Source organism: Zingiber officinale, chromosome 10B (assembly GCF_018446385.1).
Source record: "Zingiber officinale cultivar Zhangliang chromosome 10B, Zo_v1.1, whole genome shotgun sequence".
NCBI classification, from domain to species: Eukaryota; Viridiplantae; Streptophyta; class Magnoliopsida; order Zingiberales; family Zingiberaceae; genus Zingiber; species Zingiber officinale.
In genome coordinates, this window is record NC_056005.1 from 14,194,344 (window position 1) to 14,209,301 (window position 14,958).

At 39.7% G+C, this 14,958-nt stretch overlaps 1 protein-coding gene across 1 annotated transcript; it reads right to left on the bottom strand.

Annotated features, from left to right (window-relative positions):
• Positions 1 to 13,413: 13,413 nt before the first annotated feature.
• On the bottom strand, positions 13,414 to 14,547 carry LOC122028961 (transcription termination factor MTERF2, chloroplastic-like). Its single transcript, XM_042587931.1, has one exon. The coding sequence runs from the start codon at positions 14,545 to 14,547 to the stop codon at positions 13,414 to 13,416; it is 1,134 nt and encodes a 377-aa protein (XP_042443865.1).
• Between the last annotated feature and the right edge of the window lie 411 nt (positions 14,548 to 14,958).

Here is a 14,958-nt window from a genome sequence, read left to right on the forward strand (position 1 = left end):
CAAGTGGTCCGATTCACCGAAGCCCAAGTGGGGAGCTAAGTATCGAGTCGAGAAAATGATGCTGAGTCGGGAACGGACACATTGAGTGCTCGAGAAGTACTCTTGAGTCCCAATGGGTTGCTGCCTGAGCGCTGAGTCGGAAAACTAGAAGTTGAGACCTGTGTCTAACGTAATTTCCTTAAAATAAATTCATCCCCTTTGACTGTGATTTGAGATTATGAAAGATGTCTGTTTTTTAAAATACAGTGACAAACAACAATCACCACCAAACATTGGTCTGTGGCGACGAATTAAGTTTGTACCCCGAATGCTATCATGGATAGATTGTCGAGTGAAATACATGACAAAGAGGAAGAAATGAGAGGGAACAGTAATGGATGGAGTTTTCTTAATACATGATAGAGAGGAAGAAACGAGAGGGAACAATAATGGATGGAGTTTTCTTAATACATGACAGAGAGGAAGAAACAAGAGGGAACAATAATGAATAGAGTTTTCTTTCTCTTACGTTTGCTCTCCTGCTCAAGGTTGCAATCTCCTTATATAAGAGTACCACCCCTTGACAGCATCAAACAATCAAATAAATATCATTTACTGTCTTTACCTATCTCGCTCGAAACACCAACGTTGGCTATCAAAAATTGACCGTTTCACCTGAATAGTTACAGACAATGGAGGAGTCAGCTCAAGTGATCTATTCGGGCTGATCCCAGGCTATGGACCACGAGCGTTGACGTTGACGTCGTCACCTTGGACCGACTTCCTCTTTCTCTCATGTTTTTTTTCTCCCGCTGTAAATCTGAGCTTGTCTCCTACTAAACATCATCAGGCCTTTGGGCTACAGCCCGAGTAAGAGTTAATGTGACTCTACCCTTGGTTACAAATTTGTCATTAATGTAAGACTGTTTCAGATCTGACTATTAATGTGTCTGTTATGCACCTAAGCAAGTAGCAAAAAAAAAATCGATTGGTAAGATTTGTCCCAATCAGTTCGATATTCAATGTGGTCGTGCTCGCACATGAATCACTTTAATTCAATGTCACCTTAGATTTGCATCTCCTATAGACCCGCACGTGAGAGAACTTCTCCTAGACATATTCACAACTTGTATTGGTTGTGATTCAATATAAACCAATCATTTAAGCTTTCATCCTCCAATATGGAATTAAAGTCCCTTATACATAGGAGACTCTTCTTTCATCTACTTCCTTTTTCCACACATTTCCAACATGTCATTTAAATAACACCAAATTTTCATCCTTTTGTTTGAATTGGCCATGGGATGCACTACATCCCTCACCTACTAACATTTCTGTAAAAGATCATACGCTGGACATCCTACACAACTGACCCCACAATCATTTGTAAAGAGGTATATCAAGAAACCGAGCATACTATGACATTAACTTAATTAAAGATGTACTCAAGAGATTCCCATCAATAGAATAAGAAGTCTGATGCAATAGAATTGTGACAATTACTTGATTCATTGTTAAATAAAAATGTCATTAATATTATTTGACCACAAAATTAGAGTCAATTAGATAGACAAGCAAGATGCCATAAAAAATCAAATGATTCTTGAAAACTAAAACCAACCTATTTTAGGGAGAAAAGTTAGCCATTATTTCAATGGCATTAGCATTTGATGGATAAGGACATAAGGAAGGACAACAAATTGACTATCCCTTCTCATGAGATTACTCACCATTTTATTTCTTTTTTTTATTTTATTTAACTGTGATAAAATGTGATCATGTTTATCCTAGATAGTCTAGTATCGTCGGCCTCCTAACTAGATAAGAACAGATAAATCATGAAAGACTTCATCTAATAATAATAGCACATGTAGGGGGTAAGCTAACTCACAAGACTTCCATAACTACCAAAATTTGACCCTAATATTATCTATGACAATACTATGGCATGAACTATCTGTGTCTGTCCGTGAAAATTATTTGTATTGTATTTGAGAGAGAGAGAGAGACCATTCTTGCTCTACAAAAGGCTCCTCTTATTACTGGAAGGATATTGGTATTGAATACACAGAGAAAAAGAAAGGATAGTGAAGGCGACAATAACCACCTCACTAATTTTGGTACTAAAGAGTAGAGACCATTACAGATGTGAAGTTTAACTAAGATCAATTTGTTAGTGAGAGCCCTAGAGTTAATCATATGATGATTATTGTATGGACTCGATGTATCATATTCCTATATATATATAAATGTATTTCTTTATGGTTATTATACTTACTTGTATTGGTGCCAAATAACTGAGTATAATAGTGTCCTTGAGTAGAAGGTTCTTATCTATATCAATTGATTGATTGAATTGATAGTGAGATGATATAGAGAACACCACTCTTAATCATTCCTAGTCAAGTATTAATATTCAGGGACAATGTTAATGCGATGAGACTAGCATGTAGGTCAACTCGATGACTTGATCTCACAAGTCATGGATATTAGATATCAAGTTGACACATGAGAATGCATTGGAGAATGTATACTGAATGACCTGCTATGAGAAAGTATTATTGATCGTTATATGAGTGTCATATACTTTCTCATGTGACTATTAGTATGACTATCAGTCCTTGAACCTGAAGTCACCATAGTTCCCTACATAAGGAGTTGCATACTTTGGCTTCGTCAAACGTCACCCGTAAATGGGTGGATTATAAAGGCGATTACTGGATATGTAACAAATTATGCGGAGGGATGTGAGTGATGTAGAAGGGATCTATCCCTCCTATATGACGGGAGTGACATCATGATTCTTGATAGAGTGCGACCACTAAGTGCATGGCCATGCCCAAAGAAGTCAATATGAGATATTGAGCTCATTTGATTAGAGTGAGTCTACTTTGAGTTCAAGACATAGATTGATTAGAGGATGACACGGTCTATGCCTCAATTGATCAATCTAGATGTCAATGATAGAAGGACATTGTCACATATTGTGAGAGTCACAATTAGTAGTCATAAAGGTGATGTTGGATCTCAACATTCTTGTAACTTGGGTAGTAATGATGTTGATCCTGTCCGAACGCTGAATCGATGGACACTGGGCACGTGACACTCTACCAGCTGATGCCGTAGCTCTCTGACTGGCCGTATGGAGCTCCGGCGAACCTGCAGAGAAGTCGAACCGGGAAGGGGTTCCCGGCGACGACCCTCCGACGCTCAAGTCAGGCAAACGGAAAACAAGAAGGTGACTCCCAAGATCAGAGATTGCATACCTTCGGCGAAGTCTGAGGATTCTTATATAGATCTATGGGGAGCCTGGTGCACACGTATCAAGGCATACACGTGTCTCGCACCATACCTCGGTAAGGGCTTGTCAGAAGAACATACCTAATGCCATACTGCTACAGTCCGAGCATCTCCTTGATGGGATAGCAGAACCTTCTGCCGTACAATACTGCGTATGGCCTGGCCGTTGACCATGACGATAGGGGTTTCTGAGATGACGTTCTCGCTGTCCCTCGTCTCTTGATTTCTTCTTCCCAGGTCGGGCGTCCAGCCGCTCGGCAGACGTTCTACCCCGACCCAACGTAGATGTGAGTCCGTCCGGGAAGATTCAGGGTCGTCACCTGCTCGGATCTCGTTGCCTGACACCCTGGCCGAGCGGGCAAACCGCTCGGCCTTTGTACTCTTGCCTTGCACCGCGGCCGAGCGGACCCTCCGCTCGGTCATATGATCCTCTTCATTGGAAACCCGGGCTTACGGCCAGGTGGTTGTTCCCTCTGATGGGGGTCATTACCCGGTGATCGGCATGACCTGCCCGCTCGTCAAGCCCATGAGGTTGGCCCCCCTTGACTGTTGACCTCCACGTGTCGTTGACCCTTCCCTCATGAGGGCCCCCCGGCCTTATCACCGGATCAGATGTGTTGCTAGATACCGCTCATTACTTATGTTTCTAAATGGGTTTAGGAGCATTGCCAACGTTACAAGAACCTATAGGGTCACACACAAAGGGCAATTAGATGGAGATTAGGTTCATATGATGGACCAAGAGGATTATGTTCATGTAATGAACCAAATTGGATTAAGAGTAATCCAAATTAGACTAATTGAGTTGGACTCAAGTTGATTCATGTGTCGAATGAGTCTAATTTAGATTATGATTCATTGAGTCAATTTAAACCAATGAATTTAGATTCATTAAATTAAATTGATTTGAATCAAAGGTTAGATTCGATCAACCATGGGAGATAAGAGGTCAAATTTGACTTGACTTGAGAGGGAAGATGAATGGTCAAGTTTGACTTGACCAAATGTCACCTCATTTGTGACTTAGCATGGGTTGGCCAATGATGGTGTTCCACATCATCATGGCTACATCATTGTGTGCCACCACATGAGGAAGACCAAGAGCCATGACTCTTGCTATTACATGGAGGTATAAGAGGCACCATTAAGTGGCCGGCCACATTAGATATTTGCATTGATTCTCCCTTCTTCTTCATCCTCTCTTCTCTATTCTCCCTCTTCTCCATTGCCGAGCCACTCAAGGGTGCTAGCACATTCTAAGTGGTTCTCTCCACCTTTTGTCTGTATGGATACGTGTAGAGGAGTGTACACTTGACACTCTACGAGATCCGGCAACCTTTTGGACGAGCGGGATAAGCAAAGGGCATCGCTGCAAGGGTAACGCTCTTTTCATGTAGATCTAGTATATACAAACACGTACATGAATTTTTATTTATCTTCGCACGGATCCGTGGCTAGCTTCGAGATTTCCGCAACGCAAAAAGCGATTTTTCCGGCTCGAAAATGCTAACAGTGGTATCAGAGTCACGTGCGAAGCTTGTACATGTTTGTATTTGTTTATTATGAAAAGATTTTAGATCTGTAATTTTTCTACTTTTATAGATTTTGTGAGTATTCTTCTTATAGAGGCGAAGCAACAAATGCTTGGACACTTGTAAGCTTCATCTACCAAGAAAAACCTTCCGAAACGGCAAGGTCTCGCCCAAACAAAATTATTTTTGTTTGGGACAGCGACTTAAGGCGTTGTTAGATCAAGATGGGACACTCGTGATATTCATATCGCGAGAAGGGGCGCTGCCCCTAACCCCGCAAGGGGCATTGCCTCGCGATCGCGCCCAAAAATCGCTAAACGGGACCACCGAGGAGTTGTGACTCATAAAATTCATAAAAAAAAGTAGTAAAATTATAGAAATTTATGTAAAATACATAATTTAGAATTATGTATGATATTGTGATGGTCATGACCCAAAAACCCCAATGTGATTGGATAAATTGTGTTGTAATTCATAATATGGCCTGCGTGCCATTTTTTTGTGTTGTGCGTGTTGTATATGATATGGGACCTGCGCGTCGTGCCTCCTTTATTTATGTTCCTATTGTAAATAGATTTTAGACTCGAATGTAACTTTAGTTTCATATTTATAATGTACAAAATGAAACGGTGGAAGGTCCACTCAAGAAGGAGTTACGAGGATAGTGTTGTCAACACATGGCGATCAAAAGGAGACGCTTGAAGAAGCCGTTGACCCTAGGTTGACCGTCCGATCTTTTCATTGGCTTGAGAAGATCGTAGTAGGGTCATGACCTCATGACAATATATATGTGTGTATCTATGATTGCTTGTGCGTATGTGATGCATGCTAATGTAGGGTAATTAGTGTCATAATGCGTATATGATACACATACATGATTAGATTAGATCTTAATCAAGTCAACTCGAAATGTCTACCAAGTTTTGATACCCATTACTACCTCGATCATTTGTTGTTGTTGAATTTGCCAAAGCAAAGCAACACATATTATCTTGGTAGGGTGCGGAGGAATAATCTTGGTCCCGCCTATCAAAGCTTGGGTGAAAACAAACTCAATTGGATAGGGTAAAACTAGTTAACTCAATTGGATCGAGTAAAACTATAGGCATATTCCAACGGTTGGGAAGATAGGATAAAGATCACATTTATACTAAATTTTGGGCGATTTAGCCAAAGCTAACTCAAGGTTTTTTTATAAATGAGGATTTTGATCCTATAAACAAGAGTTGCATAGAGATGTAATTGATAACTAGTTATCTACCAATCATACTAAGTCTTGGGCGATTTACCCAAAGCTAACTCAAGGCGTAGTATGATGTGGATCTTGTCCCGCAAGAATTATAGCTAATTGGTATGAATCTAGTAGTGTGATTTGACCACATACATGACTTGATTCTACAAAAGCCTTATAATTCAATGGGGGCATCATTTAGTTAAAGGCCTAATTAAATGATAAATGGAATATGATATTTTACTTTCTGCTTTATTTATATTGTAGATTGTCATGTCGACAAACACGAACAATTTCTCCCTGCGTTCTGTCCTTGACAAGGACAAGCTCAATGGAGCTAATTTCCTAGACTGGTACAGGAATCTAAGAATAATTCTCACACAAGAAAACTGTACGTCCTGGAGCAGCCCATTCCGGAGGCACCTCCTGTCACTGCCACGCGAGCCAACCGAGATGCTTATAAGAAGCATCAAGATGATGCATTAGATGTGTCATGTCTCATGCTCGCAACCATGAACTCTGAGCTTCAGAAGCAACACGAGTTAATGACTGCTTATGATATGGTTGAACATCTTCGTCAACTATATCAAGAACAAGCAAGGCACGAGAGATTCGAGATCTCTAAGGCACTGTTTCAGTGCAAGATGCAAGATGGGACTCCTGTAGGTCTATATGTACTCAAGATGATTGGGTACATAGAGAACCTACAGAGGTTGGGATTCCCACTTGGCCAAGAACTGGTCACTGACTTGATCTTGCAAACCTTGCCAGAAAGTTACAGTCAATTTGTCATGAATTACAACATGAATGAAATTGATAAACCACTGTCTGAGCTGCTAAGCATGTTACGAACTGCTGAGCTCAACCTTAAGAAGGTAAAGCCCAACTCTATTTTGATGGTGCAAAAGCATAAAGGCAAGGGCAAGCCTAAAAGTAAAGGAAAGTCCCAACTAAGGGCAAAGGTAAGGTAATGAAACCTAAAGGAGGGGTTGCCAAGGATGCTACCTGCTTCCACTGCGGCCAGACCGGACACTGGAAGAGAAACTGCAAAGTATTCCTAGAAGATCTTAAGAAGAAGAGAAATAAGGTTTCTACTTCAGGTATATATGTTATAGAAGTCAATATCTCTATTTCTTCATCATGGGTATTAGATACCGAACGTGCTTCTCATATTTGTACTAATGTACAGACACTGAGAAATAGCAAGACATTGACGAAGGACGAGGTGAACCTATGAGTAGGCAATGGAGCACGAATTGCTACAGTTGTTGTAGGAACTTACATTCTATCTCTGCCCTCTAGGCTTGTACTAGAATTAAATGAATGTTGTTATGTGTCTTCTCTTACAAAGAACATCATTTCAGTTTCTTGTTTAGACAAAAAAGGCTTTTCTTTTATAATAAAGAACAAATGTTGTTTCGTTTATTTGAAAGATATGTTCTATTGTAGTGCACCTTTGATGAACGGACTCTACATTCTAGACTTAGAGAACCCCATCTATAACATAAGTACCAAAAGGTTCAAGTCAAATAAAATGAACTGAATCTATCTCTGACATTGTCGCTTAGGTCATATAAATGAGAATCGTTTATCCCAGCTCCATAAAGATGGTTTGCTGGACTCATTTGATTTTGAATCATATGAGACATGCGAGTCATGTCTACTGGGTAAGATGACCAAGACTCCCTTTAGTGGACACAACGAAAGAGCAACTGACTTGTTAGGACTTATATATAGTGATGTATGTGGCCCTTTCAATGTCCCTGCCAAAGATGGTTATAGGTACTTCATTACATTTACTGATAACTTCAGTAGATATGGTTATGTGTATCTGATGACACATAAGTCACAATCCTTTGAAAAGTTCAAAGAATTCAAGAATGAAGAACAAAACTAGCTAGGCAAGAGTATTAAGATTTCGATCAGATTGAGGTGGTGAATACCTTAGCCATGAGTTTCGTGACTATCTAGCTGAGTGTGAGATTCTATCCCAACTCACTCCTCTTGGAACACCACAGTGGAATGGTATATCCGAAAGAAGAAATCGTGCACTATTAGATATGGTACGATCTATGATGAGTTACACAGATCTTCCTATATCTTTTTGGGGATATGCTCTAGACACAACAGCTTTCACACTTAACCGTGTTCCATCCAAAGCTGTGATAAAGACACCATATAGGATATGGACTGGGAGAGATTCCCAGATATCTTTTATGAGGATTTGGGGTTGTAAGGCTTACGTTCGACGTCAAGTCTCGGACAAACTGGGACCCAAATCCGATAAGTGTTATTTTATAGGATATCCCAAAGAAACGAAAAGATATTCCTTCTACATTCCCAGTCAACACAAAGTATTTGTGGCTAAGGCTGAGGTATTTCTAGAAAAGGACTTTTTTTCTAGAAAAACTAGTGGGAGTACATTCGATCTTGAAGAAGTTCAAGATATGGACCATAGCACTGAAGCCTTGATGGAAGTTGAACTGGAACCACAAAATATTGTGGATGATGAGATTGTTGCTCAAGGAGTTGAGGAACAACAACCAGTTCAAGTAGACCTACCTCTTCGCAGGTCTGACAGGGTACGTCATCAGCCTGAGAGATACTCATTTCTCTTGTCTGACCATGATGAGATTATGCTCGTTGACAATGAGTCTACCTCCTATCAGGAAGCTGTGATGAGACCAGATTCTGAGAAATGGCTAGAGGCCATGAGATCCGAGATGAAATCCATGTACACCAACCAAGTATGGACTTTGGTTGATCCACCTGAAGGCGTCAAACCCATTGGGTGTAAGTGGGTCTTTAAGAGAAAGGCTGACATGGATGAACATTTGCATACCTATAAGGGTCGTTTGGTAGCTAAAGGTTTTAAGCAAATTCATGGTATTGACTATGATGAAATCTTTTCTCCAGTAGCGATGTTTAAGTCCATTCGGATCATGCTTGCTATTGCAGCATACCACGATTATGAGATCTGGCAGATGGATGTCAAAACCGCGTTTCTGAATGAAAACTTGCTTGAGGATATGTACATGACACAACTTGAGGGTTTTGTAGATCTATTGCATACTGATAGAGTATGCAAGCTACATAAGTCCATTTATGGACTAAAGCAAGTTTCTCGGAGCTGGAATCTTCGAATCGATGATGCGATCAAACAGTTTAGTTTCATCAAGAATGAAGATGAACCCTGTGTATACAAGAAGGTTGTTGGCAACACAGTTGTCTTCCTTGTAATGTATGTGGATGACATACTACTCATTGGAAATGACATTCATTTGCTGCAGTCTGTAAAGACTTGGCTGGGGAATTGTTTCTCAATGAATGACTTAGGTGAAGCAGCCTGTATTCTAGGCATAAAGATCTATAGAGATAGATCTAAGAGATTGTTTGACATAAGTCAAAGTACATATATTGACACGGTATTACTACGGTTTGCCATGCAGAATTCCAAGAAAGGATTTCTGCCGATATCATATGGTGTGAGTCTTTCGAAGACTCAAAGTCCCTCTTCTAGAGAGGAAAGAGACCGCATGGATAAGATCCCTTATGCTTCGACCATAGGATCTATCATGTACGCCATGCTATGTACTCGTCCTGATGTTTCGTATGCTTTGAGCATGACGAGCAGATACCAGTCAGATCCAGGTGAGCGTCACTGGATAGCAGTCAAGAATATTCTTAAGTACTTGAGAAGGACTAAAGAATATTTCTTGATATTTGGAAGCGATGGAGGGCTAGCTGTAAAGGCTTACAGTGATGTCAGCTTCCAAACTGACCAGGATGATTATAGATCACAATCTGGGTTCATGTTTTGCTTGAATGGTGGTGCTTTGAGCTGGAAGAGTTCGAAGCAGGACACAGTTGCTGATTCTACAACAGAGGCCAAGTATATTGTTGCATCAGAAGCAGCAAAGGAGACAGTTTGGATCCGCAAGTTCATTACTAAGCTTGGGATGGTTCCTAGCATAGCCAATCCTATAGAGCTCTATTGTGACAACAATGGAGCAATTGCGCAGGCTATGGAACCTCGCTCACACCAGCGAACCAAACACATACTACAGCGCGTCCATCTCATTCGAGAGATCATCGATAGAGGAGATGTGAAAATTTGCAGAGTACCCACAGAGGCTAACATCGCTGATCCCTTGACCAAGGCTTTAGCACAAAGAAAGCATGATAGTCACACTAGGTCATTGGGTGTTAGAGCCTACACTGATTGACACTAGTGCTAGTGGAAGATTGTTAGTGAGAACCCTAGAGGCAATCATATGATGATTGTTGTATGGACTCGATGTATCATATTCCTATATATATATATATAAATGTATTTCTTTATGGTTATTATACTTATTTGTATTGGTGTCAAATAACTGAGTATAATAATGTCCTTGAGTAGAAGGTTCTTATCTATATCAATCGATTGATTGAATTGATAGTCAGATGATATAGAGAACACTACTCTTAATCATTCCTAGTCAAGTATTAACATTCAGGGACAATGTTAATATGATGAGACTAGCATGTAGGTCAACTCGATGACTTGATCTCACAAGTCATAGATATTAGATATCAAGTTGACACATGGGTATGCATTGGAGAATGTATACTGAATGACCCGTTATGAGAAAGTATCATGGATCGTTATATGAGTGTCATATATTTTCTCATATGACTATTAATATGACTATCAGTCATTGGACCTGAAATCATCATGGTTCCCTACATAAGGAGTTGCATACTTTGACTTCGTCAAACGTCACCCGTAAATGGGTGGACTATAAAGGCGATTACTAGATATGTAACAAATTATGCGGAGGGATGTGAGTGATGTAGAAGGGATCTATCCCTCCTATATGACAGGAGTGACATCATGATTCTTGATAGAGTGAGACCACTGAGTTCATGGTCATGCCAAATAAGTCAATTTGAGATATTGAGCTCATTTGATTAGAGTGAGTCTACTTGGAGTTCAAGACATAGATTGATTAGAAGATGACACGGTCTATGCCTCAATTGATCAATCTAGATGTCAAGGATAGAAGGGCATTGACACATATTGTGAGAGTCACAATTAGTAGTCACAAAGGTGATGTTGGATCTCAACATTCTTGTAACTTGGGTAGTAATGATGTGTTGCTAGATACCGCTCATTACTTATGTTTCTAAATGGATTTAGGAGCATTGCCAACGTTACAAGAACTTATAGGGTCACACACAAAGGGCAATTAGATGGAGATTAGGTTCATATGATGGACCAAGAGAATTAGGTTCATGTGATGAACCAAATTGGATTAAGAGTAATCCAAATTAGACTAATTGAGTTGGACTCAAGTTGATTCATGTGTCGAATGAGTCTAATTTAGATTATGATTCATTGAGTCAATTTAAACCAATGAATTTAGATTCATTAAATTAAATTGATTTGAATCAAAGGTTAGATTTGATCAACCATGGGAGATAAGAGGTCAAATTTGACTTGACTTGAGAGGGAAGATGAATGGTCAAGTTTGACTTGACCAAATACCACCTCATTTGTGACTTGGCATGGACCGGCCAATGATGGTGTTCCACATCATCATGGTTACATCATTGTGCGTCACCACATGAGGAAGACCAAGAGTCATGACTCTTGGTAGTACATGGAGGTATAAGAGGCACCATTAAGTGGCCGGCCACATTAGATGTTTGCATTGATTCTCCCTTCTTCTTCTTCCTCTCTTCTCTATTCTCCCTCTCCTCCATTACCGAGCCACTCAAGGGTGCTAGCACATTCTAAGTGGTTCTCTCCATCTTTTGTCCGTGTGGATACGTGTAGAGGAGTGTACACTTGACACTCTACGAGATCCAGTAACCTTTTGGACGAGCGGGATAAGCGAAGCGCATCGCTACAAGGGTAACAGTCTTTTCACGTAGATCTAAGGTAGATCTAGTGTAGACAAACATGTACATGAATTTTTATTTATCTTCGTACGGATCCGTGGCTAACTTCGAGATTTCCACAACACAAAAAGTAATTTTTACAGCTCGAAAATGCTAACACAATCAACTCTGAGATCATTTTAGTTTAATAGATCCTGCAAAAGGTAAAATCCGTTATCTTGACCGTCCTCATGACTATCTCACATTATTGGGAGTAAATTAGGAAACCAAAGTTAGCTATCATATAGGAGGATAATTCTTCAATTTTTGCTAGAATCCAACCTTTAATTCTATAAATCTATCGATAACCAACTCGGCTATGCCCTTTCTCATTTTAGTTTAATAGACTCCATGATGAGATGTGAGTATTGCTACTGTTAGCACTGTAAGTAACTACTCTGATCTCAATGAAAATATAAAAAAGAATGCAATCACAATTGACATCCATTCAGCCTTCAATACAACTAAAAGATAAAGAATAACATATAATAGAAGGATAATTGTTGAAACAAACGCATTTAGAACCATTTGACCAGGAGAAAAAAAATCTACAGAGTGATCCAAATAATGAATTAGATCTGGCAACTGATTGCAGCCAAATTTAAAAGCAACATTTTTGTGTTCTACATATTTAGGCTGAGGGATCAGTAGTCCCTAAATCCACTGAGGTACTTATTAATAATTTATTCCTACTAGTTGATATTTTCAAGATATATCTAGTAAAAAAGTTCTCACTCGCATATCTTTAACATCTACAAAACAATTAGGAAATAATTTGGCAAATTCACATCGTGCTGAGACTGATCTCCATTGCCCCCACACCAATTTGACTACTAAGCAGTTTGTAGAAAAGTTTCTATCCCTAAAAGAACAAGAAATTTATTTGAGCAACAACACAGCAGTACAACAAAATAGATTAGAATCACTTCAGGCCACATAATCAAAAGGCAAAAAGAATAACATATACAATGCTAGAAATCAAATTTTACAATTTTAGCATTTCTACACGTTCTATTTGAAAATTTTGAATCTAGGAATCCTACCTTCTAAGAACAAGAAACACCGTCCATAAAGCTTGTTTTCAATGAGAAAAGCTTGTGAAAAATTTCATGCCCTACATTTATAGAAGATGGTGCCTCAGTCATCTTGGCAAACACATACCATAGCATACACCCAGCTCAAGGAAAAACAAAATTCAACCTTTTATCAATAAAAAATATGACTATTTAATACTCCTTCAGTTGCTAGAATAATTTTCAGAGTGCAATCCACAATTTTCTAAGATAAACTGTTCTACAACTCAATCAGGATATAAAATGCAATTTTAAAAAAAAACTTGGCATTTTAATTCTAGTTGAACAATTTTAAAAAATAACATACACATACGAAAACTTCAAGATTGGTTCAACATCATTGTTATCTTTTGCAATTTCAATTATCCAACCATCATTCAGCTACAGCGCACGAGATCTCAAGAAGTTTAGGGGATTTATCTTTGTAAGGAAGAATATACTTCTTCAGAAATTTTGGGCCTGGCATTGTGAAAAAATTAAGTTGCTTGTCCTTTGAAGTCCACAATCCTTCTGATTTTAATAACTTCATAACCTGAAACCGAGGAATCATCCTCTTCTTCAAACTGTATACTAAAAACCTTGGCCGTTTAGCAATGTCAGATGGGGTGAACCCAATGTCCTTGATCAAAAATTCCATCTTTATACGTAAGATATCTGTGGAAATATTTAAGAAGCCTGGTTGCTGTTCGATTGCATTACAGAACTCCGAGTTCGACCACCCAAAGCTGCTCATGAGCTTGGAGTGAGAGACCACTTTTTCTCTGCTGGTCCTAAACAAAATGTCAAGGATCCAGAGGAAAATTCGAGATCTCCTAGTAAATCCCATTCCTTCCGCTCTATCTACCAAAGCCCGTAATGAGTTTGGGTTTTGTACAATGAAAGTTGGATGTTTTTTGAGGACAAGTGATGCCCTTTCGAGAGGAATATCACACTCATCCCGTAAGAAGTTCAGGTTAGGACGTACCACATTTTCACACCTGTTGTTCAAAAACCAACACCGCTTCCTAATATGCTTGAGGAGCAGCTCCCTTGATCCAAAGAGGTTTTCCCATGCATTCAATCTGGGGAGAAGAGTATGCTGGATGTTGAAGGACATGATGGAGGGGTTCTTCATGATGACATGAACGAGGTCGGATTCTGACAACCCCAGGTCGCGAAAAAATTGAAACTTCGGGGTGAAGTTTGATTCCACATTCCCGCAGAGGAGTGCTGGTTTACATGATATCATCTTCCTGAGATTAGCGCCATCAATGCCCTGAGATCTGAAAAAAGCAAGAACAGCGTCGGGATTCTCGGTCGATCGGAGATGCGCGAGGGGCTTGGAGGCTTTCGACGCTTCCTCCATGGAGAATCCGCACGAGTTCACGAGGTACTGGACCATGAAGTGAGGATCGCGAGAAGAGGTGCCGCCGCCTGACAGGGGGGAGGAAGTGGAGGTGGCGAAGAAAATGCGGTGGAGTTGGGGCAAGGGAAGAAGTGCATGGCGGCGGATGGTCGAGTGGAGCATTGTCGTCAACGGCAGTAGAAGTTAGTTTGTTAGGGTACGACAGAACATATAAAAACCCTAACTCAAACCATCGTCAAGAAACTTATTATTAGCAATTTTTTTTTTGTTAATTTCAATATTCACGGTAAAATAAGAATAGATAAAAAATTGAAAACATCAAAATAATCATTTTTTTCTCGGAAATATTCTTTCCCGCCTCCAGAATTACATCATAATTAAAAGTTTTAATAGATTTCAATGGTATATAATTGTCGGGGCAGGGATCCTCTGCTCCAAGATTACTGGATCAGTCATGATCCTTTGCTCATGCATTGACTAGATGAATTGGATACAGGTGGGATCCAGTTCATCTAGTCAATGCATGAGCAGGGCCTCCTCTAGTCCAGAAAATTTTAGACCAGAGGATCTGGC

Bases quoted from the DNA above. Each gene is read 5' to 3' on its own strand.
- LOC122028961 (XM_042587931.1), bottom strand. From the start codon at position 14,547: ATGCTCCACTCGACCATCCGCCGCCATGCACTTCTTCCCTTGCCCCAA.